Source organism: Vanrija albida (assembly GCF_041260175.1).
Source record: "Vanrija albida strain AlHP1 chromosome Unknown contig_1, whole genome shotgun sequence".
Lineage (NCBI taxonomy): Eukaryota > Fungi > Basidiomycota > Tremellomycetes > Trichosporonales > Trichosporonaceae > Vanrija > Vanrija albida.
In genome coordinates, this window is record NW_027191420.1 from 1,327,399 (window position 1) to 1,353,749 (window position 26,351).

Consider the following 26,351-nt stretch of genomic DNA (forward strand, 5'->3'; position numbering starts at 1 on the left):
TCAGTGATTCATAGGAGCGGTTGGGATATTCGCACGGGCCTTCATTCTACCACCCACCCCACGCACACCACGCTCACATCATGACGACCAACACACCAACAGCCGCCACCCTTCGCCTGCTCATCCTGGCAGGAATGGCTCGTGCCACTCCTATTCCCCAAGCCTCTGTCTCTGCGACAACTACACCGAGCAGAGCTCCCACGGAAGGGGAGAGGAAGCGCCATACAACGATCATCGGGGTGGTTGTCGTGCTGGCAATTGTGTTTGCCCTCATTTCCTACGTAAGTCATTGAACATGTCCCACTCGACACGGTCTGACCGAATCCCCAGTATATCCACAAGCATGTACAGCAGCGACGGAAGCTGGTAGCCAGTGCGAAGGCTCTTGCGCCCCAGACCGGTCCAGCCGCCGAGACGGCACCATTCCTTCCTCAGGTGCGGCAGTCGCTCTCCTCGGCATGGCGGCCTGTGGCAACACTCCCTATCAATGTAGGCCGCGGGATCGCCGTCGTATGGAATCGGTGCACAAGCAGCGTGCGAGGAGTCCTGATCCGACCGAAGAACGTGCCAACTAGGGAGAGCATGGTCGACGACGACGCTTGGACAACAGACGATGCAGCCAGCGTCGTGAGCTACGAAAGCGCAGCCCCAAGCTACCACAGCACGGAGATCCCGAGGTACACGTACGTCGATCCATTCGCTCCCTACATCCAGATGGCATTCCCCTCTCCGAGCCTGAGCCTCGAGGACGTCTCAGCTCGCACTAGACCGCACCTCCAGATCGCAATCCCTTCTGCAAGCCTGAGCCTCGAGGACGTCGTAGCTGGGACCTCGTAGAGTGTGTTGGCATGTATGTATGTATGTATGTATGTATGTATGTATGTATGTATGTATGTACCACACGGTGCGTTGTGGTGGCCTTGCAGACCTCGGACGCGCGTACTAACGGATAGTGCTCATGACTGCAAAGGCGGCAGCCGTTGGTGTGCAGAATCGCGCTCTCCCGTAGGACTAAGCTCCCAAGCACAGTCCGGTTGCATACGCCCGTGTACATACCGGACACGTGAAGCTCCCGCGTAGTCAGATACCCGGTGTGAGCATTGGATGGCCGCTTGCCTGCTGTTCTGCTGTTGGTTGCATGCTCCGGCGCGATAAGGTGGCGGTGCCCCGATGTTGTCAGCGGCCAGGAACAAACTGTGGCGGTGATCATGGTGTCGAGTTGACGACTGATCCCCGTGTCATGCCCTCAACACCCGCGGTTATTATGCCCGCCAGACGCACCGAGACCGTGGTACTCGTCAAGGGTCAGCTGTGATCTAATCTGAGGCTGTGGTTCACGTTCGTCGCACGCAGCCTGGAGGTTGAGCACGGCCATACATATGTATACACCTCGTTGGGACAACCTCCAACTGTTCACACACGACCACCACCCACACCACACACCACCACACACCACACACCACACACCACACACCACACACCACACACCACACACCACCACACACCCGTGCCAACGATGGCCATTGTTAGGAACGCAGCATACGGCGTCCTTTTCGCAGGCATGATCGCCCAGGCCGCCCCAATCTCCCGCGTCGTCACCTCCAGGTGGTATTTTGATGACGAAGCGACCCCAGACTCGTCCCCTTCTGCGAAGCGCGGAACAATCGTGCTTGGGGTTTTCATCGGCATCTTCTGTCTCTTTGGCGTGGCTATGATCTGGCTCATGTGTGTGAGTTGGCGGCGTGAACTGCTCGTCTGGCCAAGCTGTGCTGACCATGGCGTTCAGTACTGCCATTCCAATGCTGACAAGAAGTGGCCGCAGTACTGTCGCAGTAGGCGCCGGGTAGACAGGCGAGACCCTCGTGTGCTCCCCCCGGTCATTGGCGCCGCTCCGCTGGTCATCAATGTCAACCAGGAACCCCCATCACCCGGAACGAAGGCTCTTGTGGCGAAGACGGCTCGGCAGGTGGGGGACACGACTAGGGCAGCGTGGGCGGCTGTGTGGGGATCGACCATGAGAACAACCGCCACCTGGGCCAAGGGGATCTTCACCAAGAAGCTGGATCCGAGCTGGGAAGCCGAGCGCATGACAGTCGATAACCACAAAAGCGACATCGAGAAGGTCCCCGTGTGTCCCTCCTCGGAGTACGACAAAGCAGCATTCATGAGCGACGTCGCTCCACCATCCAGGTCGGACGGAAAGTAGCGCCAACCACCTGTAATCTTGGTTGAACCGTTGTAGGGAACCGTTGTAGAGATAGATAAAGCCTGGCCTGTATGTATGTACACATGTAAAGCATCGTGCCACCGATGTGTCACCGATGAATGATGAACATTGTTGCATTTGTTGTCGAGAGACTCGAGCGCCGCTCAGACCCCCGTCGCGACAGGTTGAAATCACCCATCTCGATTCATACAACCGTGCATTCTCCACTACAACCGCATTCCTTGTTGTTTGTGATGCTTTACGGCAGTGGGTGCGACATGTGATGCGCCGCATAGCCTACCTACCGAGCATCGGCATGGACACTATGCCCGCTCGCCTACTGTTGGTTGCATGTTCCGGAGCGATAAGATGGCAAGGCGGTGCCCGATGTGGTCGGCGGCCAGGAACAGACTGTGGCGGTGATCATCGACTCGAACTATCCGCCCTGGCGCTCAGCAACCATAGTGCCGGTCATGACGTAGCAACTCCTGTGACCGCTCTGCTTGGCATTGACGAGCACGGCTGTGATCTAATCTGAGGCGGTAGCACACGTTCGTGACACACGACCTCGAGGAGGGGTTTTTATTCAGAGCACTGACAGCTGCTGATCGTGCCAACAGACACAGAGTCACCCACCCCGCCCCACCCACCATCTCAGCCCACAACCCCGAACCACACTACACCACACAACCACCCCATACAACCACACCACACCCGTGCTCGACCACCAACACGCGATGTCCACCATGAGGACAGCAGTACTCTGCGTCATCCTCACCGGCATGCTCGCCTGTGCTGCACCTATCCCCGAGGCCGTTACGCATAAGCCGCTCCAGCGCTGCGTGTACGACGAGTTCAGCTCCTGCCCCGACATCCCTTGGAAGGATATGACCCCCAGCCAGAGGCGGACTCAACTCGGCATCAATGTGCTGTACGGTTTCCTCGGCGTCATCGGGGTTTGTATGTTAGCTTTGGTGGTGCGCTACCTAATTGTGAGTACAGCAAGGACGCGGGTGAGCAGTACTGACCAGGCCTGAAGTACCCGACCCTCAAAGACAGGTACGGCGACTGGGGCAGCCGCAGGATTTACGACAAAGCCGTGCGGGAAGACCGTATCCAACGCGGTCTCGCGCGGCCTGGACTCGTGGTGCGCGGCTGCGATTGGGCTCGGGATTGCGGCAAAGCCGCGTTCTCCCCGGTGGCCGCATTCTCTGCACGCGTATGGGGATCGGCCGCGACCCTCGCCAAGGACCTCTTCGCCAAAAAGCAGAGGGCGCATTGCCAGCCAGAGCCCATGGCGGCTGACGAGCTCAAGGGGGACGTTGAGAAGGCCTCAAACCCTTCCGTCTCCGAAGACGACAGAGCGGCCCTCATGAGCGACGTCGCTCCCAGCACGGAGGTCGATGTGGGGACCTATCTGCCTTACGGAAAGTAGCGCCACCCCGATCGGATGCCTGTAGATGTCTTTCAACCGTTCTAGAGCTAGACACAGATAGAGGCCTTCTTTGGACCATTGTAGAGTATCGTGACACCCATGTATGGCCATTGTTGTATTCCTTGTGGCCTTACGATTCCTTACCAGTCAGCGCACCACTGAACAACAAGCACCAGCCCCTCGACCTCCACGGTCGCCGATCCCTAAGTTGACTGGTCACTGCTACGTACCCCAAGTTCCCAACCACATGATTGCTCATGCAGAGCAAGTATCAACGGCAATTGTACAACTTGTGGCTTTTCGGGACAATCTATGAGTGGGAAGTACGGACCTCTGTACACTGTGACTCCTCCTTTTCTTCCTCCGCCTCGGCCTTCTCTTCATCCCCCTCCTCATCCTTGTTCTCGAACAGGACAGCTCTCTCCTCGTCTCGTCTACCTCCTCCCTACGTAACGCCCGGGGGAACCACCCGGCCGCGACGGACATCACGCCGCGTGCCGTCGTGCTGGTCTGTTCCCAGCACCAGGCGGCGCCGTCTCCCGACGAATGGTAGATGGCCAAGATCTGGACACCTGTCCTCCGGAACAGGCTTGCAACCCAGCCGATGAAATTACCCATGTAATCACAGGGGTTGCAATCCCACTCGTCCTGACACAGAGCTCAGCTGAAGCCAGATGTCGGTACTCACGCAGCAATCGCAAAGGCAGCCCAGAACAAAGCATCCAAAGAAGCAGATCCAGATGGCCCAGAAGATGACCCAAGCGATCGTGAAGAAAACCTCTCCGACCTTACTCAACCGATTATCCTCATCAATGTAGGAGGTGTTGGCTGCGGCGAACGCCGTGGTGGTGACGGTGGCGGTCGCTGTGGTGACGACGGTGACGAACACCGTGGTGGGAGGGGCATTGCTCATGCTGCGTGTGTAGCCTTGGGTTAGTAAGCAGGCAGAGCGCCGCCACACGGGTATGAGTCTTTATGTAAAGAAGCTGGGCTTCCGCGGCCATGGGGCCCGTCGTGGCACCGCCTCCTCACCGCCAGAGTTGGCCCCGACGTGCGCGGGCTCCACCAGTGCTTATCTCCTCGGAGCAAGCATGGCTTGGCACTGGCATCGGATCTTGGTAGTGCTTGGATCGGCGTGGGAGCGATGGGCAGTCACGTGTGCCGATTGGTCGCACATCGCGCGACTGCTGTAATCACATGCCCTTCGTTCACCGGTTGATGTCAACCATCGTCGAGAGGCACGATAGGGGTGGAGGGATAGGCAGTGTTCGCCCTCAAGAACGTGCATGGTTCGCGTAGATTTGGTTACCGTATGGGTTGCTGCGCAGCTTGCGTAGGCGCGATCGTTGTCGAGGAGGGTATCAAGTCCTTCCCTCGGTAGGTAGGAAGGAGCCCTTCCCATCCGCGAGACTGATTCGCTCGCACCACCCCCGTGTCCTGGGTCTCGGTGTTCATGCACAATGCAAGCGTTCTGGTATCACGGTAGTCACCGTGACGTCGTCGTCGTCGGTGCAGGGAGGAAAAGGGTAGAGTGCGTGCTCGCACCAGGGTGTCCATGGGCTACGTCTTTCCTGGTCTGCGCTGTCCGCAGCTCCTTGTTCGAGAGGGTGGGACCAAGTTGGCGGCGCGAATCCGTCCGACGGGGTTTCCATTAGCGGGGTGTGGTCGTCGACGTCGATGCTGTGACTCGGCGTGGGCGGTGCCAGTTGACGCACATGTCGTACAGCGGCCACTTCTAAGGTTTCGTTTCCGCGGCGTGGCTGTGAAAGTAGCGGAGACGGGGACGGGGACTTGAAACCCACAATGAGTACAATGGGGTGGGGCACAGCCTCACCCGGTTGTCATCGAGCCGACAACGCATCGTCGGCCATGCATCCTGACCACGGTGATGGCCTTGAGGGGGGTGCATTACAGATAGGACTAGCTCACCGCAAAAGCTGATAGCTCTCGCCACCGTCGTCGCTACCCTCCCGCCGCTTGAGGTCACACTCAACGCGCAGTCCAGCCCCGAAGGACCACATCCGCGGCGCCCGATAGCTGCGTTCACCACATTGCACGTATTCTGCGCCGGAGCCACGGCTTCTACGGCTACGGGGTGGGCTTACCCGACCTTCAGACGGGCATGCTCTGAGCTTACGTGGCGACGCGAAGTCGGGCGGCCGGGAGAGTCGTGGCGCCACTTGCTCCCACCCCCACCTGCTACCGTCCCTCGCTTGCGATACGCGCGCCAGCACGCCATCCGAGCCCCGCATCCGGTCCTCACTGAGAATCCGACGTGTATTGTGCCTGTATTATGCGCTCGGAGCTGCAGCGGCTGCTTTCACATGCTTGCCCGTGGGGCCGACAGCACGGGGCCCGACACCGCGGACCGATGAGCTGGAGTCGTGGGAACGACTCCCGCGGCGTAAACACGCTTCGTCGGGGCACCAGGTATGCGCTGGATCAGGCAGTCACCTTGGACTACTCGCCGCCATCGACTCGCTCCGCCTCGGTGCGCCTCGCTCCATGAAAGGTTATACATCTGGAACAAAACTACTACAACAATCCCCACACAGACCTAACCGTCACGCTGGTTGTCGGCGCACGACCAAGGGCCAGCTTTCGAGCTCGAGTTGATAACGTCCACGACGGCGGCCCAGGTGCCGGCCGAGGTGATGAGGAAGGCGACGATGAGGAGGAAAATGTGGGTGCAGAGCTTGATGATGCGGCGGGGCTGGGCGCGCTCCTCGGCGGTGGCGTAGCGCCAGTTGTCGTGCCACCACATGAAGGCGTAGGGGATGAAGCAGTTGTTGGGCGAGAGCAGGGCGCCCATGAGCGAGATGATGTTGCCAAAGTTGGGGACGGCCGAGGCGACAATGTACGCGAAGATGGTGATGAAGGCAAGGCAGCCGATCCAGCTGGCCCAGTGGGTAGGCGAGTTGTTGGTCAGGTGGCGCGAGCCCGAGAGGAGGCGGACCATGATGGTCTTGGAGGCCAGGTGGACGTAGATGACGAGGGTGGCGAGGAGCGCGGGGATGGCGATACCGTACGAGACCTTGGTCATGAGGGCACCGGCGGACGCGAGCGCCGGCGTAGCGACGTACTGGCCGCAGAACCAGTACATGAGCGAGCCGATGACGATGTAGATGACGGTGAGGCCGGTCATGGAGATGAAGAGGGAGCGGCGGTACGTCCTCGGGTCGGCCATCTCAGAGACAATGTTGAAGTACGAGGGCGTGGCCGAGTAAGCAAAGAGGACTGTGAGGTTAGCGATGAACGAGCCGGAGGACAGGCAGATGCGGACGGATGCGCATGCCGCCGCAATACTCACTCTGGTTGATGCAGGACATGGCCTTCTGGAAGGAAGGGTGGTTGACGACCTGGAAGTCCTTGTCCCAAGGCTCGGGGGCCTGGGGAGCGGCGGCGGGACGGTCCTGGACACCAGTAGCGATGGTGACGGTGAGGACGGACGCGACGAGCGAGATGAGGCCGACCCAGCCGATCCACGAGACCTTGGAGAGGGTCTGGATCGAGGCGAGGGACATGCCAGCGATGGCGGCAACGGCAATGAAGACGGCCGTGCATGCGCCGTGGGACGAGATGGCGTTGAGACAGGCCGAGAGCGAGACAATGGCGCCTGGAAAGGTCAGCCGCGGTGCCACGACGGTTGCGCCACTCCCGCCCCCTCCGGTTTTCACTCACCCGAACCGGTCGTGGTCATGTCGACAATAAACCAGATGTACAGGTACTCGCGGGCGATACGGCCGCCAAAGACGTAGCCGGCGTCCGAGATATCGTAGACCTCGGGATGCCTGAGCTTGAAGGGGAGAATCTCCTGTGCCGAGTCTATTTCTGTCAGTGGAGCCGATGGTTGGTGGCGGCTTGCCGGCTACTCACACATAACCAGCACCTGGACTACAATGAGGAGAATGATACCGGGCACAATGCCGAAGATCTGGAAGATGAAGGGGATGGAGAGCACGCCGAGACCGATGTTGGCCTTGGTCATGACAATGAAAGCGCCGATGCCGGACAGGCCACGGTAGTCTGGTCCGCCCTCCGTGATTTCACCAAACACGGCGTCGACAATCTGGCCGTCGCCGGCAGCCACGACATCGACGTTGCCATCGAGGTAGGCCTTCTCGCCCTTTGGCGTCGTTCCGTTCACTGCTGAAGCGTTGTATGGCACCTCTGCCTTCTCGTGGTCGGCCGTGATGGTCGTCATGGTGTGTGCGTGCAGGCAAGTAGAGGCGGGCGCTCGCACCACAACCGGCCGAGCATTATAAACCTGCGCGCGCCGGCCTGACGTGGGGTCGGTCTCTTTGGGAGCGGACCGCAGGTTTGAGCACTCAGGCGGCAGGTTTGAACAGGCACGACCGAGTATGACCGCCGCAAATCTGCCAATGGGACCAACTAATTCTGCCAGGCAAATCCTTGGCAGGATCCACCTAACCGAGCTTTTTTGCACGGGTTCGACTCCGCAACGTCAAGGTGGGGACTACAAGCGCTTCTGACCAGAGGGCTGCGTGCAAGACCGACGCAGGCGACCAGGAGAAGACAGATAACATGTGCCTTGGTCCAGGGAATCAGCACCCACAAGCCCCTGGTCGCCGGCGGCATCCGCATCGGGCCAGAGGCCTCGAGCAGGTGTCTTACCCCCACCCGGCCCTGTGTTTCTGTACACCGCGCTTGCTCCGCCCGACCGGCGTCATGCGCGTGTGCGCAGCCGTTCGGGCGGCCTTGCGCCGGTATTCGTTGCTGCTGCACACTCCCACCCCCCCACGGGGACCCTCCGTGGCCCCGAACGCACGTCCGCGCTGTCGGACAGCTCCCGGTGCGCGCGCCTCGCTTCAACGCACGGCCCATCCGCGCCCCCACCTTGTTTACAAGCGCGCCCCGCGACCCCGGGCCTGTACATACTGTGGGGGTGGGCAGGCGTTGCGCCAGAGAGAGACGGATACTGGGCTTGTTTCAGACACGTTGTGAACCGAGCGACGCGACGAGCGAGCAACAGTCCAAGTCGGAGTGGAAAGCCTGGACCGATGGAGCGGGTGGGGGCCGCCCGCTCCGGCCAGCCCGGCCGGCTGCTCGACCCGCCGCCCCACAGTCATACGATCAGCTGTCAAGGTTTGCGCCGAGGCCTCATGTTGTCGTACAACTCGTGTCGTACGCATCACCTCGGGCCCGACGAGTTGCGCTCAACTGATCGAGACTGGAGTCAACGTGTATGACAGGGATGGTGACACGTTGGTGTCCTGGATGGTCGCAGTTCGCCGTTCGGTCAGCAAACCTGCGCGGCCGCTAGCTGCTCTGCTTGCTCCCCCACTCTATTTGCTCGTGTGACCAGATGAGGCACGAAGATACGGCGCGGCCACAAAGCGGGTCAACTCGGTTTACCCAGACAGTGAGACACAAGTCGCAGACGAGTTGTACCACCAGCGACAAGCGCAGGGTTTATGCATCGAATGACTGACGACCGGCGATCGGCACCGACATGCCCCGAGGTCCGTCGTCGTCAGTGGCTGTCACTGCGCCACGCCGGAATATGCGGATGCTGAGCGGGCCGCTTCCGCCGTCGCGTCGCGTCGCGTCTGGCCGTGCACTCGGGGCAGCTCGGACTCAGAATGCGAACAGTCGCGGAATCGCGGGTCGGAGGATAGCGCCGCGGTCTGGTTGCTTGTGTTCCGCTCCCCACGGTGACACGGCTCAGATCCAAAACTCCATCTGATTGATCGATCCCTCCACATCAAGGCATGCGTCCGATTATCACGCGACGCTGTTCTGAATCTTGCACGGGCCAAGGGAGCGTCATGTTATCGGGCTGCGATATGTATGCCAAGTGCGTCACCGGCAGTCACCCAGAAGGCCTGCTTTACCGTCTCACTCACTATCTCACTATCATACCGAGCACGTCACTGCGTGCCCTCGCTGCACTTCCACGACCGCGGCACCATTTGCATACTTCTTCAATTGCTACTTTTCTCCTCGTCCTCAGCATTAGGCAAAGCTGGCTCCCACCAGCCGTCATGTGCGCCGCCGCCGCGACTGCGGCGCTTGCGCTCGCGCACTTAGACCTCCTTGGCCATCATGCCCTCGAACTGCTTATGGCCGTGGGCGTCCTTGGGGCTGCGCGTGTCAGTCCTGCTGTACCCGTCCACACGTGCACCCGGGCGCATGCGACTCACCGAGAGGCGTGAGGGAGGGCCGTGTCGACATAGATCTCGGCGACGAGCTTGACGTTCTTGGCGTCGTCGAGAGCTCCGACCTTGAGGAAGCGCACGCCGGGGGCCGACGCGGGGTCCGACCACAGCGTCGAGCCGCACGTGCCGCAGAAGTAGCGCGTGATGGGCTTGCCTGGAGGTGTAAGTACGCAGCGTAGCGGCGTGGGTGGAGGCAGCCGGGTATGATTCTGTGGGGATTGTGGGTGGTTGTGCCGAGCCCGCACCCCGCAGGCGTCATAGCCGAGCGGGGCAGGGTTACCCGAGCGCCATCACATCTCCTACTCACCAGAGTCGGTGTTGTGGTCCTCGTACGAGGTCGGCTTGCCCTTGGTGGTGCGGACGAGCTTCTGCTCCGTCTGGAGGTTGTACGACCTGGTCGAGGTCAGTGCGAGGGCGAGGCGAGGTCCGAACCCCCACTCACTCAGACGAGCCGAGGTGCTGGCAGGTCGTGCAGTAGCAGACGATGCCGTTGTTGTTGGTGTCGTCGTCCCACTCGTAGGCGACCGCTCCTGCGCTGGTTAGTGGTGAGCTGGGCAGCGCCGACGTACCGCAGTGGCAGTGTCCCGTGCGCGTCATGTTGCTGTCTGTGTGTGGTTGTGAAGGGGCAGAGGCTTGGGTGTCTGGACAAGGCAAGCCCTCTACTCTTATATGCACGCGGTGGCCCTGGCCGCCGAGCCACGTTTAGCTGGGTCGGGACAGACACAGTCACCTCGGGATATTGCTGTGGGGAAGCGACAAGCGACCAGGAATCAGTCCCCGCCGCGCCTGCCGCAGCCGGCGTCATGTGCCCCGCCGCCGCGTCGGTTAACGCTGGGGCTTATTGCCGTCCACTCTCGGCGGTCTGGCGCGCAGTGATTCGCAACGAACAACGGCCGTTACGGCACCAATTTGCCGAGCGACGAGCGACGATGCATGCGAACGTGCATGTCGCCGTCGAGCAGAGAGCGTGGTGTGGCATACGCCGGCCTGGCATATCGGATCGACATGCGGCGTCTGCCCACTATCCACCGGCCTCCGGACTCCGGCCTCCGGCCTCCCCACGGTCAACCTCCCCCCCTCGCGCTATAGCCTATCTTCCATCCCGACCCAGCATCGGGTCTTGGCTGCTCTCTCGGGGAAAGGTGAGGCCGAGGTTCGGGTCAAGCACGCCCCGCGGCCGGCCGTTAAGAGCGTCGCTGGCGGGCGCGGGCGATCGTCGAGGCGCGATAGACCCGGTCCCTCGCCCCCTCGCCCGCAGCAGTCGGACACGCTCCGACACTGACTGCTAACGCTGCGGCAGTCCCCGCCGGCTATGTCGGTTTTTTGGGGGCTGCCCTTCTGCTATCGGTGCACTGTGTTCATCTGTCGGGACGGACGGGTGGGAGAGGTGGGTGAGGCTTGGCGGCACGTTGGGCGCTGGAGCGTCGCTGGGGGCTGGGACGAGGAATGACCACTGCTCCGAAGGCATCCTCGACTGGCTCGAAGCCGATGGGGTTGCTTTCAACAGCCGACGGGGCGTTGGGGCGCGCTTGGGCGTGGTGGATGGTCCGTGTGTGTGAGCACGACGAGGTGCGACCCAACCTGACGTCATAGTCAAGGTCAGTCAGTACTCGACGCGTCGTCCACACTGCTTCCAACTGAGTCCTGGTGAGGCGCGGACAAAGCCCTCTCCACTCCAGTCGGCTGGAATCTCTGCTGTAGCCCAGTTGCAGGACGGTCCTGACACTAGTGGCTGCAGCTTCTCCAAAGATGCCCTGTCGATCGCGAGCATTCGAGCAGGGGTTCCAAACAAGACTCACGGAGGCTGTCTCAGGAGTCGTCTCACGGTTACCATGGCTGCTACCTATTACACACCTTGACCGTCGGTACATTTGACCTCCGGGGGCATCTTGTGAACCCGTCCGTGTCCTGGAGCGGCTGGTAAGGCAGAGTGTTCGGAGGTGAGCACTGGGGTGAGCGGGGGCGGCGGGGCGAATGTGGCGGGGCTGGGGTACGCCGTGGTCGGGAGCCGGCGGCAGGGATGCTGGCAGCCTCGGTGGTCGTGTCCAAGTCGGTGTCTGAGTTGGAGCGAGTGTCGGAGCAGCGCTGTGGGGGACACACCCCGCCTGACTCCGAGCCTTGTCTTCACCCTTCGTTCCCTTTGGGCTCAGTCGGAGGCCGTAGGGCGAGGTGCTGATGTCGGCCTCAGCCAGACCCGCCAGCGGTCGCCAAGTCCAAACCACCATCATGCAGGTTGGACCTCCCCCGGACCGATCCGTCCGGGCTAGGTGCCGCAGTAGCGCTTTTCCCCCACTTTCGATCTTCGTGCTCTTGTGCCGTTCTGCCGGTGTGGCTACCCCGCTGCCATCGCCATCGCTGCCGTAGGTGCGGAGCGGGGGCGACCCCATGACCTCCTCGTCCGGACCATGGCCACCCCCGGGAGGCTGTCGTCCTCTTGGGCAGGCATCAGCGGTCGTCCTGGAGGGGACTGAGCCGGGCCCGAAAGGTGCCCGTGGATTCTGGGGACGGCGCGGGCGGGGCGCGGTACTGGCTCAGCCGGGAAGGTGAAGGTCGTGTCAGAGCCGTGGGAGAGGTCATCAGAGGCATCGGACAGTGCACGGGAGCCGTCGGACCCATAAGTCGCCGAGTCCGAAGAGCCGCGGCACCCGTCGACCTCGTTGTCGCGCGCGGCGAGCCCCGAGCGGAACCACTCGCGGCGGGCCGGCGAGGACGAGTGGGACGAGAGGGGACTGGCGCGTCAGTGGGTGTCCTCGCCGCTCCGACAGGACTCACGTCACGACGCTGGGTGGGGGAACGGGCGGGATGGAGCGCGCCTCGTCGACAAAGCCGCTGGGGTAGTCCGACCACTGGAGCGGGGGGAGTGGCGGGTTGAGCACCGGCTTGAATGGCGGCGCCCGGCGTGGCCCCTTGTCATCTCCCGGCCCTCCGATGTCCTCGTCCTCATTTTCGTTGTCTCCCGGAGCCTTGGTGGCCGGGTCGACCGGCACCTTGATTGCCTTGCGCCTGAGGCCGAGCGAGCTCCCCGTCGCCAGGAAGCCCAGGAGTGCGTAGAGGAAACGCTCAACCTCGCGCCAGTAGCGCGTGGCCCGGGTGAAGGCGGTCGACACGATCAAAGAAGGTGAAGACCAGACGCAGAGGACCTGGAAAAGGCCGAGCATGTCCTGGAGGGGAGCTAGGAAGACCGCGAGGGAGAGGTCCCGGGGAGCAGTGGGGAGGGTGCCGGTAGGTTGGTCGAGCGCGAGTAGGTGAGCGACGGTCGCGCGGGAGGGGATGAGGAGGGCCGAGGCGGTGGCCAGGGCGAAGGCGAAGGCGTGCTTCCAGTTGAACATGGTAGCAGGGGGAGGGGGGGTGTGGTGAGGGGTGGGAGTTGGAGGTGGAGGAGATGAGGGGAACAGTGGGAGCGGGGATGGCGCGCGCGTGCTTATAACCATGCGGCCGGGGGCGAGCGGTGCGGCGCGCGCGTCGGCTGGGCTCGCGTCGGGAATCGACGCAGGCGAGGGGAGTGAGGGGAGCGAGTGTGTGAGAACACCAGACAGCTCGCACCGTGTGTGCGTCGAGGAGTGTGCCGCCGGACAAAGGACGCAGATGATGTCGGCGGCAAACGCGTGGCTGGGGTGTAAACAATGCGCTCGGGCGGTGACAATGGGGCGGCGCAAGATCAGCGCCGCGGGGCGAGGGGGAAGCATGCAAGCGCGACGGTCGCCCGTCCGTCCCCAGTCACGAGCGGGGCGACTGCTCGCTTCAGTGACTTGCAGCGGGATGGCCACGCGGACGGACACGCGGACGACTTGATCGTCGGCGCCGCTTCTCTTCGGGGATGCCACGGCGTGTGGGTCCTTTGGGGGGAAGCAAGCGGCAGCCGCGCTTCCGTGCACCGTGCATGGCTTGAGCGAGTGGGTGGGGGCGAGACGGAGCGGCTGGAGTGAGCAGTGAGTACCAGTCAGAGGCCGAGCCGAGAAGCTGTCAGTCGGCGGAAGTGGCGATCGCACGGACGTCGTGTCGTCGGGTGCAGCTCCACTGCTGCAACTTGGCCAAGACCCAATCCAAGAACATTATACAAAGCCATCGACCTGATCCCCAACGTCCTCGACCCAGTCCCCAACGTCCTCGACCCAGTCCCCAACGTCCTCGACCCAGTCCCCAACGTCCTCGACCCAGTCCCTGCCAGTGTCCATACCACCCCTCTAGAACGCCTTGCCGATGCTGCTCGCGCTCCCGGCGCGGAAGTGCTTGCGCACCTTGCCCTCCTTCTTGGGCTTTGAGCCGCGAGACTCGGACTTGGAGCGGGCGCGGCCGAGCGGCTGCTCACTGCGCCGACGTCAGCTCTCTCCTCTCTCCCTGGCCCGGCCACTCACAACTCCTTGGGCAGCGGGGGCACGGGCTCGGTCGGCACCTCGAACCTGCTGAACATGGCCTGCACCGAGTCGCGCTGCGTCTGCCTCGGCTCCGCACCGTCGTCGAGCACCTCCATCGCCTCCTTCATGCTTATCCTGCGGCTCTGGCGGCTCTCCTCGCGCATGCTCTTGCGCCTGTTGGCGAGCTCCTTGGCTGCCGACTCGCGCATCTCCGCCATCTGCTCGTACGAGGTGGGCGCGGCGTGCGTGTAGGCCTTTTGGCGCATGCGCTGGGGTGGGGGTGAGAACAGATCTGGGCGGGGAATGCGGCGCGGCGCGGTGGGGCGGCGGGATGGCAAGCACGCGAGAAAGCACGTTCGTGCCCCCTCCGCCATCGCCGTCCGCCGCAAACAACACTCACCGAACGCATCTCACACGCGCACAGCGACGCACCGATTAGCACGAGGCAGAGGAGGGGCAGCAGCGTCGCGAGCAGGAGGGTGCGGCGCGAGATCGAGTTCTTCTTCGGCTTGTTCGAGTTCTGGGCGCGCGCGACGAGGGGCGCGGCCTCGGCGACGGCCGCGGCGAGCACACAGGCGGCGAGGGTGCGCAGCTGCCGTGTCATTGAGCGTCGAGAGAGAAAGAGAGCAGTGGTAACATGCTGCATGGGTTTGCACCACATGCCATGTGCTGCAACGCTCTGCTGTCCCGCACGCAAAGCCGAGGCAGGCAGCGAGCCAAGAAAAGGTCGATGGATTGTTTTGGCAGGTACTCACTGCCCGCGGGTCGCGGGTTGGGCGCGGCACGCCAGTCCCTAGATGGTGGCGGCTGGGTGGCGCCGTTCGGCCGGGCGCGCCAGGCGCGGCCGCCAAGAGCGGCGGCTCAGCTGGACCGCGGGAAGGGCAGGCCGCGGCGGCAGTACGCATGGCGGTGTTGACACCTCGTTGCTTTGCTGTTGTTGTTGCCGTGGCTGTCGCCTTGTCGTCGCCATATGCAGCGCCTTGTTTACATCGCCGCCGCCTGCCGTTCCTGTGCCTCGTCGCGTTGCTTGCGGGGTGCAAGCTTAACTCCAGGGGGAGGGGCGAGGAAGTGGAGGAGTGGCGGGATGAAACGGCCGCAGCATACCGCCGTGGGAGCGATACCAGCGAGCACGAGCACGAGCACGAGCACGAGCACGCGACGACGGCGTGGTGGCCCACTCGACGGCGCCGATGCCATGTCGGCGCCGGCAAGACTCGTCTCGCATCCCTCGCGATCGCCGAGCCCAGCCCGGCCCATCACCCCCACCCCCGCTAGTCGGCCTCGCGCCAAGCCGCTACCGGCGCTACCGGTGCCAAGCATCACGTGAAGCCCGAGCGGTGTGGCTCTGGCGAGGCTCGCGGCCTTGCCTTTGCTCGTGTGCCATCTCGCCTTCGCCCGTGTGCCAGGCCAGCTGCTCAGTCCCCCGCTTCCCCCGCTCGTGTGCTGCTGCTGCCAGCTCCAGCTCAGCCCCCACATGCACCAGCACAGACGTCTCGCGCCACTGACGTCTAGCGAGCGCTCGGGGGCGCTGTTCCCGCGGGGAGGGCATTCATGCCACGCGCGCTGCCTCGAGCGTGAGCGAGCTGTCCATGTCCGGACAAGACGGACGACCAAGCTAGCCCGTGCGATCTTGCGTCGGGTGGGCCGTGAGCCGGGCATATAACTAATGCGCACGCGACGAGCGCAGCACGTCGACCACCGCCTCCCCCCCGTCTTCACCGCCTCCCCCGATCCACACTCACTACCCCCCATGGTCCAGCCGTACCCCAAGCCCCTGGCCCCGCAGGCCGATCTCGGCGTGTTCAAGGCCTACTGCCGGCCGGACACGGCGACGCTCAAGCTCAAGCACAAGCTCTTCTCCTTCTCCGGCGTGCGTCGACCGGGGATCGCTAGCTGACGGCAGGACGACGCCGTCGTCACGGACAACAACTCGGGCGACGTCGTGTTCAAGTGCTCTGGCTCGCTGCTGAGCGGTGGCGGGCGAAGGGGTGGGTAGTGGGGTTGGGGAGCCAGCCCGCCTGCATGCGCGCTGACGCCTTGCCCAGTCGTGTCCGACGCCGCGGGCAACACCCTCTACGCCCTCGCGCGCAAGGTGTACCACGACGCGGCGCTGCACGACGTCGCCTTTGTCGCCGAGGACGCGGCCGGGCGCGAGGTGTTCGAGGTGCGCGGCCTCTCGTGCAGTGAGTGGTGCGCGCCTGCCGCGCTGACGCCGCCAGTCCGCGCCGCGGCCCAGGCGACGTTTCCCCACGCCGCGCGCCAGGGCCTCACCCAGATCCTGTTCCTCAAGACCGACGACAGCTGGGGAGGCTACTCGGACGTCGTGATCGAGGAGACGGGCGCCGTCGTCGCGCAGATCTGCCCCGACCTGCTCGAGGTGCGGCACCTGATCGAGGACCGGCAGACTGTGAGTGTGCGCGTTCGGGGGAGGCGGCGAGGGGCACGAGGGGCTCAGGTCGAGAGCCACGGGGAACGCACGCACGCACGCGCGCACGGCTCAGCTCGCTGCCCGCTCGCTAACACCCCCCCAGTACTACCTCGTCGTGGCCCCCGGCGTCGACCTCGCCCTCGTCACGGCCATGGCCGTGTGCTTCGACGAGCTCAAGAACAAGGGCGAGTGGAACGGCACGTACCGCGGTGTTTCGCTCAGCAAGACTGGCGGGGTTGCGTTATGATTGCGAGTGAGCGAGCGGAGAGTGCAGAGAGCCATGTATAGTCGTTTCGGGATACGTCGCCGGGCAGTGGCCGCGCCAAGCGTGCGGGGCACGGGGCATTGCTTGGTGGTGGCCTTGCGCGCACGTCGCGTGGCGCGCGCGCGCGCAAGCTCGCTTCCGTCCGTTGCCCGGCCGGCCGCTCCGCACAAGACGGAACTGCCGCGCGGCACGGTGCCGGTCCCGAGCGTGGTCGCGAAGACGACCCGTCCCGGTTGAGATCCACCCCCGGCCCACTCGCTTCGCTCGCGGCGGCCGTGGGCTCTTGGCACTCACGCGTGCATGCTCACTACTGTTACACTATGCAAAGCCCCGGATGCCGAGAATTCTTCTCACATCCGTGACGAACCGGAGACTGTCGAGGACAGGGATGCTCTGCAGCAGCGCCTCGTCGTTGGGATCGGACGTCCAGCCCTCAATGGGAAGGGCGTTGGCTGTGCGAGGGGTCAGCGGCTATCCCAGTGTCGTACGGGCTAGACCGGCTGGGCTGCGTGGAGCACGCCGCGCTCGCCGGCCGGCGCCCGCCCCACTCACCCTTGTTCCACGAGTACGAGATCGGCGAGTTGTCCATGAAACACACGCGCCCGAGGTCCTCCTCGACCAGGCTCAGGTCCTTGATGTAGCTGCCGTTCTGCTGCAGGTAGCAGCTCTCACGATACAGGCGCTTGGTAAACAGGCCGCGGCCGCCGTCGAGCCAGTCGATGACGGGGTCGGCGTACTCTGGCATCGACGCCGTGTAGATGACGAGCGTGTACCACGATGCAACCTGGTCCATTAGCACTGCACTGTGGACCCGCCAAGCCCTCACCTTCTTCAAGAAGAAATCCACATACGGCCGCTTGTACACATGGTACGTCGTGCTGCGACCGTGGAGCACGACCTCGACCGTGTGGCCCTCGCCCCTGCGGCGTCCGCGGCCGCTCAGGCCGCTGGGGATGCCGAGGAGGCCGGTACCCGTGTTTCCGCCGCCCATGGGGCGCGAGGTCGAGTGGATGAGCGTCTCGTCGAGGTCTAGAATGAGTGTCTTTTGCAGGTGGAACGGCGTGTGCGGGCGGATCACGGGCGGGATCGTCGGCGTGACGCTGCGATGCGGCACAGCAGGCACCGACGGGTCGAGTAGCGTCGTCGCCATGGGGTTGGGAAGGAGGCGCGTGGTGCGGCGCTGGGCCGGCGCAAGGATCGACTGGGGCGGCGACGTGCGCGAGAATGGGCGTGGCTGCGGCGCCGTCACGGCCGGCGCTCCGGGCTGCTGGAGCGACGGGTCGAGCGTGCCCGTGATCGACACCGTCTCCTTGGACTGCGCCGAGCGCAGTCTGAACGAGAACGTCGTGTCGGTCGGCGTGCGGGGCCTCGCCTCTGGCCGCTGGCCAAACTCGTCGTCGCGCGGCACCGAGGGCAGGCTCGTCGTCTCGCTGGCCCGAGTGACGGGGTCGACCCACTCGCGGTCCGACGCCTCGGCGTCCGATCCGCTCAGGTCGCCCTCGTCGCTGCTCAGTCCGCCGCCGGCCGCCGCCGAAGCTGCGGCGGCAATGCTCGACGCAAGGCCAGCGACGCCGATGCCCATGCCGATGCCGTGCACGCCGCCGAGCCTGTCGTCTTCCTCGGCGACCTTGCTCTCAGCCGCGGCGACGGCCGCCGCGCGGCGGCCCCGCTGGTGCCGGAGGCGGACGGCACGCGTGTCGCCCACCAGACTGCGCCAGAACGCGAGGAGGATGGACCACAGCGCGAGCGCGATGCGGAGGAGGAGCGGCGTCGTCGGCGGCGGGAGCTTGATCGTCGTACTTGTCGGGGCGCGGCGCCGGCGGCGGCGTCGGGGAGGGAGCGTCGATAGCCGGCGCCGTGGCGAGCCCGACGGCGGAGTGGGCGGCTGCGGGGCGGCCGGGAACGAGCTAGATGCGGCCGAGGAAGGCAGTGACGACGACGACGAGGCCGGCGACGGCGAGCCAGTCGGCGTCGAGGGGCGCGGGCTGTGCTGCGTGATTACCACGCGGCCGATGAACGAGTCGATCCGGCTGAGCGTGTTCATCGTGGTGGGTGGGGAGGTGTGTGAAAGGGTTAGCAAGCAGCTAGGTGCAGAGGCGAGGCGAGCAAGCTACCGGTCGTCGTCGGCGCTCGTCGCGGGGGTTGGGTTGGGAGTCGGCTGTGGAGTCGAGGCTGGTTATCAGCGGGCAAGGGCGGGTTTGGGGGCGGCGGCGTAGTCGAGCGCTAGGCGGCCAGCATGGCCAGGCAGTGATAGCAAGTGGGTGCCAGCGGGCGTCGATGCGTGTGTGCAGTCAAGGTCAAGTTGTTCAGTGGTGTGTGTGTGTTGTCGTGTTTGGGCGGCGGCGGCGGCGTATGTCTCTTGTCTCTCCGGGCTCGTCGGGCGCCGGCGGAGGGTGGGTGGGTGGGTCTCGACCGTGGCTGGCCGGGGCGGGGGCGATGTACAATGTGTGACGGCGGCGATGCTGGGCGCCGTGCGGGTCGAGTCGATATGGGCTTGTGCTGATTGTGATGCTTGTGCAGTGCTGGTGGCGGTGGCGGTGGAGCTTGAAGTGAAGAAGAGCTCGAGATGATGGCAATGGGCTATGTATCGTTGTGGGGAGTGGTCGGTCGGTGGAGATGGATGGTGGATGGACTCTGGCTGGCTGGCTGGCTCCTCGGACAGAGCCAGGCCCATCCACCCACCCACCCGCGCAATGGCCGGCCGGCTGACGTCGGTGTCGCTACTGGGTGGGGTGGTTGCACCTTCCCCCTGGCCCCACAAAATCATCAGCCCAGCCAAAAACCCTGCAGCTCGGTCGGCCAGCCTTTCATTTCAATGGGGCTGGCAGCGACAACATGGCTACTCTACGCCTCTCTACATGGCCACCTGACTCCCCACACGACTCCCGATCGACTCGGAAGCGATGCGAATGCTCCAAGGGCAATGCTAGTTCATGCATGAATGCGTAATGCTACTACTACTGCTGCGTCTACCCACAACCAATGATACACCACGACGCCATATTTGGTTCGCAAAACCTCCACCACCTAGCCCACCCGGCACAAACACCTCCCTCCCCCCCACCATCACAATCTCGCCCCACCTCAATCTAAACGACGTGCAGAACGCCTATGCAGGGCGTGTAGAGCCACACGTTATTCGGGGCGTCCTCGGGTGCTAGAGTACCAGAGCCCTCCCCAAGAGGTTTGCCCGTCGACTCGTTCACCGGCTCGCCCCAGCCCCACCCCATGAAGCGGACAATTCACGTCCGTCTCCGTACGCCACCTAGTCGTCACCGTCAGAGTACATGCGCACAGTGACGTTCATGGCCTGAAGCTCCTGGAACAAGAGCTGTGTCGAAACGTGTCAGCAATGCTTCCCCTGTGCACGCTTGGACATGCGCTCAGACTCACCTTGGCAGCGTAGGGGATGTAAATCTGGCTAATCTGCGTGCTGTTGCGGCACACAGTGCAGTGGAACTCCTGCTTCTTGAGGTTGGCAATGGCCATCAGACCACATTGGTCGCAGACGTGCAGACGGAACGCGTCCGACGACTCGTACATCCTCTCCTTGAGGAAGGCGGCGATACCGTGAGAGATCATGCAGTCTGTTTTGTTAGGAACCAAGCCAGAGCACCCCCCGAAGCAACTCACCGCGTTCCATTTCACCGAAACGGAGACCACCGTCACGCGAACGACCCTCGACAGGCTGGCGAGTCAGGATCTGCAGAGGACCACGTGCACGAGCGTGGATCTTGTCGTCCACCATGTGCTTGAGTCGCTGGTAGTAGGTTGGGCCAAAGTAGACCTGCGCGCGGAGCTTCTTGCCAGTGTGGCCGTGGTACATGACCTCGAGACCACGAGACTGGTAGCCTCGGTCGCGCAGCAGCTTGGAGACGCTCTCGACCGTCAGGTCAGTGAACGGCGTCGCGTCACCCTCACGACCAGTCAGAGTCGCGAGCTTGGACAGCAGACATTCGACCAAGTGACCGATCGTCATTCGAGACGGAATGGCGTGCGGGTTGATGATAATGTCGGGCGTGATACCCTCGGCCGTGAACGGCATGTCCTCCTGGCGGTAGGTGATACCAATGGTACCCTTCTGACCGTGACGCGACGCAAACTTGTCACCGATTTGCGGCACACGTGTCGATCGGATGCGGATCTTGACAAACTTGAGACCGTCGGCATTGGTCGTGATCATGACCTGGTCGACAACACCCTGCTCGGTGCTCTTCATTGGCGTCGAAACATCACGCTTGGTGTGCGTGGCAGATCGCTGGCCAAGCTCCTCGCTGTCCGGTGGGATGGGCGCCGTCTTGCCGATGATAATGTCATCACCGTTGACGTTGGTGGCCGGGGTGATGAGACCGTCGCCGTCCAGCTTGGCGTACCTGTCGCTCGGTCCGTGCTTCATGCGAAGCGTCTCGTTGCGGTCGGGCTTCTCAAAGGCCTCCACCTTCTGCATACCGACCATCTTCTCCGTGTCGGTGTAGGCACGGTAGTAGAGCGATCGGAACAGGCCACGGTCGATGGAACTCTGGTTCATAATGACCGAGTCTTCCTGGTTGTAACCAGAGTAACACAGGATGGCGACAATGGCGTTCTGGCCGGCGGGGAGCTCGGAGAACTTGAGGTACTTCATCGACTGCGTCGTAGCCAGCGGCGACTGCGGGTAGTACAGGATGTTGGCCATCGTGTCCATTCGCAGCTGGTAGTTGGTCAAGTAGATGCCCATGGCCTGCTTGCCCATTGCAGACTGGTAGGTGTTACGGGGCGACTGACAGTCAGCTTTTGCAGATTGTAGGTTAGCTCACCTGGTTGTGATCCGGGAAGGGGATGATACTGGCACAAACACCGAGGATCATACTAGGATGAATCTCCATGTGCGTGTAGGTTTGCGACCAGTTGGCACTCTTGACACGAGCAGTGGGGTCGAACGCCTCCATACTGTGGGCCGCATGGTCCCTGTTGACCTCATCGCGGGTGTTGAAGTTGCGAGCGTTTTCGAGGTCCTCGCTAACCATGGCGATGAGGATGGTCTCCTCCTCCTCGGCATCCACGTATTCGACGATACCCGTCGACAGCATCTCCTCCCATGCCTTGCCGTCATCCTCCTCCAGCTCCTCGATGCGGTCGATGTGGCTTCGCTGGAGCATGAGGCGCTGGTTCTCGTCCACAATGAACAGTGGTCGACAGACACGACCGGCGTCGGTGTAGAGTCGGAGCTCGCGCTCACGGATGTCGCGCACAATCGACACTTCGTGCTTGAGCTGGCCACCGCGGCGCATCGACAACAGGTTCTGGTGCAGCGTGACGGCATCACGGTGGATACCCATCCAGACACCGTTGACAAACACCTTGGTGGCGTTCGGCGCGTTCGAGTACTCGGTCTGGTCCTCGAGACCCCATTCCTCGAGGAACTCCATGACGGGCGCGGAGTACGAGCCGACGGAGATGTAGGACATGAGCGCGAGGTTCTTGACAAGACCACATGCTTGTCCTTCGGGCGTCTCGGCGGGGCAGACCTGGAGGGTCAGCAACGGTCCTGATCAACAAAGTTGCTTCTTTACTCACCATTCCCCAGTGGGTGTTGTGGAGCTGACGCGGCTTGGCGATCTTACCGTCACGACCAATTGGCGTGTTGGTACGCCGCAAGTGCGACAAGGTAGACGCGAAGGTGTAGCGGTTCAACACCTGCGACACACCGGCACGCGCCTGCATCGCCTTGGCCTGGTCACCCCAGTTACCCGTCGCGAGCGAGTACTTCAAGCCGTTGGTAATGATACCGGGCTTGATAGCGTTGACAAGAGTGAACTCTTTGTGCGTCTCGACACACTTTTGCAAGTGGCGATAGACGTCACGCGTGAGCTTCTTGAACAGGATGCGGAACAGGTTGGCCAGCAAAGGACCAGCAAGGTCGAGACGCTTCTTGCCAAAGTGGTCACGGTCGTCGAGCTCGCGACGGCCGAGCGCCGCGGAACACAAGCGGTGAACCATGTAGCCGAGGAAGTAGGCCTTCTTGGATTCGAAGCCCTCCGAGACGGACACGTGGGGGAGCATCTCCTTCTGCAAAATGTCGAAGGCCGCACGCTGACGCGTTAACCTGGTGCCCTTCTCCTGCTGGCCACGACGACCGATGAAGTCGAGGGCCGTGTCACGGTCCTGAACCGAGAACGCCTCCTCGATACACGGGCGAAGCATCTCGAGCATGGCGCCGTCGTCGCCGTCGAAACAGATGTGCGAGAGGACGTCGCGGTCGGGAACGATACCGAGAGCGCGGAAGATGATCACAATGGGGATGTCGACCTTGGTGTATGGGAGCGACGCGCGGATGACGGAACCAGTGGTCGTTCGGTCCGAGTTACGGGCGTACATGCGTACCACCGTCTTGGACGGCATCTTGCCGCCCTTCTCCATTTGACTTGTGACCTCGGAGAAGTAGGTGATGGCCGAGGGGTCGGCCTTCTTGAACACATAGACGTGGTTGGCCGCCATACGCTCCTGCGCAATGAGAACCTTCTCGGAACCGTTGATGATGAAGTAACCACCCTGGTCGTAGGGGCACTCGCCGAGGTTGTAGTTGTTCTCCTCGGCGAGGTCGTCCAACAGACAGAAGTTGGACCTGATCATGACTGGCACCTTGCCAATCCAGATCTTGTCCTCCTCCGTCTCGTGCATGACGCCGTTGGCGTCCACAGCAGGTTGCCACTGGGCCTCGATCGGGTCGTCCACGTTGCCAGCCGCCAAGGTCGACTTCTTCATGTCGACATAGAGCGGCGCAGCGTACGTAAGGTTACGCAGGCGTGCCTCCTGGGGGAACAGGCTGACCGTCTGACCGTCCATCTCAGTCATCGCCACCTTGGCAAGGTAGATTTGACCAAAGTTGATCTCGTACCGACGCTGAACCATGAGCAATTGTTGCAAACAATGAACCCACCGTCTCATCGCCCGCCACACCCGTATGTTGCGAGTGCTGATCGAGCGTCAGGCGAGCATTTTCGTCGACCAGCTCCTGCATCGTGTTCTCGACAAACTCGTTGAACGACTCGAGCTGCTGCCTGACGAGACCCTTGGTTCCAAAGAACGAGTTGATGACCTTCCAGTAGTCCTCCTGGGAGATGGTCTCCTGGCCATACTCGTCGCCGTCGGCATACTCCTCATTATAGTCGTATTCTGGGTTGTAGTCATAGCCATCGTTGGCTTGAGACATTCCTGTGACTGTTGTAGTGCCATTCTCTCGCAACGGGAATCACCCCGAGAGAGTATTCACCTGCATCCATCTTTGCGCCGTGTCTGGGGGCTGGACGCAGCCGTAAACAGTGACAAAGGGAAGTGGCAAGGCCGAGTGGAAGGACGGAGAAGTCTGGCGAGGGACTGCTCGATGATCAACTGCAAACAAAAAGCCGTGTCGCGTGGTCGCGCGTCAAAGTCGGTTGTCGATCCAGATGAGCGCAGTGAAGCGATCTGGGTGTGACGGTGTGCTTTGCGCGTCGCTGCTGTCGGCGATGTAGCTGATGATGCTTTTGGAGTGTAGAGGGACGTCGCTGACGACTTGTGTACAAGATTGTTGCTCGAAGGTCGGCGATGGCGGCGGCTCACTCATCATCGCGCGCACCAACTTGCCTCAGGGCCGCCACGTGGGATGACAATGCTCCAGGGTGACGCTTCATAACGCCGGGCTGTGGCACTGACCGCCTGGCCACCAAGGACCTCCACCGGCCTCAGAATTTTGGAACCGGCGAGTGACTGTGATCGGTGACATCGCCAACCAACCTTGTAGCAACACCATCTCTGTCGCTACAACACCAGTCATGGCCCCTACCAACAAGAAGGCCGGAAAGAAGGGCGCCGCTGCCCCCGTCAAGCCGGCGGCCGTCGCTGGCAAGAAGAAAGCCCCCGCCGCCAAGCCTGCCCCCGTCCCAGCACCACCCGCCGACGAGATCGACGAGGACGAGGACGACGAGGACTGGGAGGATGACGAGGAGGAGGACGACGACGACTCGGAGGACGACGAGGACGAGGACGAGGAGAACGGCGGCGTCAGCGAGAAGGGCATGAAGCGGTTGTTGGAGCTCGTTGGCCCCGAGGACCTGGACGAGTTCGAGATCGCTCGCCTCGGCAGCGACGAGGACGAGGATGAGGACGACGAGGAGGACGACGAGGAGATTGAGGCCGATGATGACGAGGAGGAGGAGGTAAGCAGTCAGCTGCGCGCCGACACCTGCTGACGCTGCAGGACAACACCATCCTTGTTGCCGAAGCCGACCCAGATGCCGTTGCCGTTGACGAGCTTGGATCCGACGTCTCAGTAGACGAGGACGCTGTGCCCATGCGCAAGCTCACCACAAGCAACAAGGTAAGCTATTATCCTCTCAAACAAGGCTCCAGCTGACCCCCAGCCTGCGATGCGCGTCCTCACCGAGGGCATCAAGATGACCAACACCCCCTGGCCGGAGCACCTGATCTCGCAGTCGTCGACTATCCTCGAGGTCGACCCCTCTGATGGTGGGTGCCGAACTCTACAGCCGAGACTCCTTCTAACACGTCGCAGACCTGCAGCGCGAGATGGCCTTCTACAAGCTCGCGCTCGAGGCCGTCCCCGCCGCGCGCAAGCTTGCCAACAAGTTCGGCATCCCCTTCACGCGCCCCAACGACTACTACGCCGAGATGGTCAAGTCGGACGAGCACATGGAGCGCGTGCGCACCAAGCTCGTCGAGGAGGCGCAGGGCATCAAGAAGTCGGAGGAGGCCAAGAAGCAGCGCGAGCTCAAGAAGTACGGCAAGCAGATCCAGGTCGAGAACCTCAAGGCGCGCGAGCAGGACAAAAAGAGCTTTGCGGACCGTGTGGCGGGCATCAAGCGCAAGCGCAAGGACGGTGCCGAGATTGGCGACGAGGGCGACGACGACGAGTTCGGCATCGGCCTCGAGGAGGACGGACCGCGTGGTGGTGGACGTGCCGCCCGGGGACGCGGAGCGGGCGGCAAGTCCAAGATGCCCCGGTCTGCCCGTGACGCGAAGTACTCGCTTGGCGGCTCGTCGCGCCGCGCCAAGCAGAACGACCGCGAGTCGGCCAACGACTTCTCGTCGTTCGGCAGCGAGCACAAGCGCGGAGGTGGCAAGGGCGGCCGTGGAGGAAAGGCCGGCGGTGCGGGCGGCAGGGGTGGCAAGGCTGGCGGTGCGACTCAGAGGCCCGGCAAGAGCAAGCGCCACTCGAGGAGGAAGTAGACGTGCGTCGGTGCGGGCTGATAGAGCGCAGGTGTTCATTATGCATTGGATGTAATATAGCGCTGGGTGGGGTGTGCTGACCTCGGGCGTGTGGCTGATCAGCGGCTGACGGGACTCTCACTTGCCTTCCCTCATGGCACCTTGGACAACAAGTCGAGGCTGTGGCACCCGCGACGATCAACGCCTCTCCCTCGCGGCCTTTTGTCTCGTATCACCTAGCGCCTCTTCACTCTTCGCTCCTTCGCCCCGCCTCGACGTTCCAGACGCTGGCGTGGT

General features: G+C 62.9%; 9 protein-coding genes across 9 annotated transcripts; 3 read left to right on the forward strand and 6 right to left on the reverse strand.

Moving 5' to 3' along the window:
• Positions 1 to 2,952: 2,952 nt before the first annotated feature.
• Positions 2,953 to 3,641, forward strand: Q8F55_000563 (uncharacterized protein; the record flags this gene model as incomplete). The annotated part of the gene is made up of 2 exons (XM_069349215.1): positions 2,953 to 3,198; positions 3,246 to 3,641. 2 exons carry the CDS (start codon positions 2,953 to 2,955, stop codon positions 3,639 to 3,641), a joined length of 642 nt encoding a protein of 213 aa, XP_069212759.1.
• Positions 3,642 to 6,198: 2,557 nt separating this feature from the next.
• Q8F55_000564 (uncharacterized protein) lies at positions 6,199 to 7,845 on the reverse strand (the record flags this gene model as incomplete). Its single annotated transcript, XM_069349216.1, has 4 exons — positions 6,199 to 6,878; positions 6,952 to 7,257; positions 7,323 to 7,466; positions 7,518 to 7,845. 4 exons carry the CDS (start codon positions 7,843 to 7,845, stop codon positions 6,199 to 6,201), a joined length of 1,458 nt encoding a protein of 485 aa, XP_069212760.1.
• Positions 7,846 to 9,688: 1,843 nt separating this feature from the next.
• On the reverse strand, positions 9,689 to 10,417 carry Q8F55_000565 (uncharacterized protein; the record flags this gene model as incomplete). The annotated part of the gene is made up of 5 exons (XM_069349217.1): positions 9,689 to 9,746; positions 9,806 to 9,974; positions 10,128 to 10,213; positions 10,263 to 10,350; positions 10,390 to 10,417. 5 exons carry the CDS (start codon positions 10,415 to 10,417, stop codon positions 9,689 to 9,691), a joined length of 429 nt encoding a protein of 142 aa, XP_069212761.1.
• A 1,735-nt stretch (positions 10,418 to 12,152) lies between these two features.
• Q8F55_000566 (uncharacterized protein) lies at positions 12,153 to 13,149 on the reverse strand (the record flags this gene model as incomplete). Its single annotated transcript, XM_069349218.1, has 2 exons — positions 12,153 to 12,549; positions 12,593 to 13,149. 2 exons carry the CDS (start codon positions 13,147 to 13,149, stop codon positions 12,153 to 12,155), a joined length of 954 nt encoding a protein of 317 aa, XP_069212762.1.
• Positions 13,150 to 14,004: 855 nt separating this feature from the next.
• Q8F55_000567 (uncharacterized protein) lies at positions 14,005 to 14,779 on the reverse strand (the record flags this gene model as incomplete). The annotated part of the gene is made up of 3 exons (XM_069349219.1): positions 14,005 to 14,128; positions 14,176 to 14,444; positions 14,576 to 14,779. The coding sequence occupies 3 exons, from the start codon at positions 14,777 to 14,779 to the stop codon at positions 14,005 to 14,007; spliced, it is 597 nt and encodes a 198-aa protein (XP_069212763.1).
• A 1,146-nt stretch (positions 14,780 to 15,925) lies between these two features.
• Q8F55_000568 (uncharacterized protein) lies at positions 15,926 to 16,850 on the forward strand (the record flags this gene model as incomplete). Its single annotated transcript, XM_069349220.1, has 5 exons — positions 15,926 to 16,045; positions 16,079 to 16,163; positions 16,221 to 16,358; positions 16,395 to 16,582; positions 16,707 to 16,850. The coding sequence occupies 5 exons, from the start codon at positions 15,926 to 15,928 to the stop codon at positions 16,848 to 16,850; spliced, it is 675 nt and encodes a 224-aa protein (XP_069212764.1).
• Positions 16,851 to 17,186: 336 nt separating this feature from the next.
• Positions 17,187 to 18,912, reverse strand: NEM1_1 (Nuclear envelope morphology protein 1; the record flags this gene model as incomplete). Its single annotated transcript, XM_069349221.1, has 3 exons — positions 17,187 to 17,320; positions 17,421 to 17,652; positions 17,695 to 18,912. The coding sequence occupies 3 exons, from the start codon at positions 18,910 to 18,912 to the stop codon at positions 17,187 to 17,189; spliced, it is 1,584 nt and encodes a 527-aa protein (XP_069212765.1).
• Positions 18,913 to 20,133: 1,221 nt separating this feature from the next.
• RPB2 (DNA-directed RNA polymerase II subunit RPB2) lies at positions 20,134 to 24,130 on the reverse strand (the record flags this gene model as incomplete). Its single annotated transcript, XM_069349222.1, has 7 exons — positions 20,134 to 20,199; positions 20,262 to 20,455; positions 20,502 to 21,627; positions 21,665 to 22,375; positions 22,425 to 23,750; positions 23,788 to 24,062; positions 24,121 to 24,130. The coding sequence occupies 7 exons, from the start codon at positions 24,128 to 24,130 to the stop codon at positions 20,134 to 20,136; spliced, it is 3,708 nt and encodes a 1,235-aa protein (XP_069212766.1).
• Positions 24,131 to 24,661: 531 nt separating this feature from the next.
• Positions 24,662 to 26,075, forward strand: ebp2 (rRNA-processing protein EBP2; the record flags this gene model as incomplete). Its single annotated transcript, XM_069349223.1, has 4 exons — positions 24,662 to 25,045; positions 25,087 to 25,206; positions 25,250 to 25,355; positions 25,402 to 26,075. The coding sequence occupies 4 exons, from the start codon at positions 24,662 to 24,664 to the stop codon at positions 26,073 to 26,075; spliced, it is 1,284 nt and encodes a 427-aa protein (XP_069212767.1).
• Between the last annotated feature and the right edge of the window lie 276 nt (positions 26,076 to 26,351).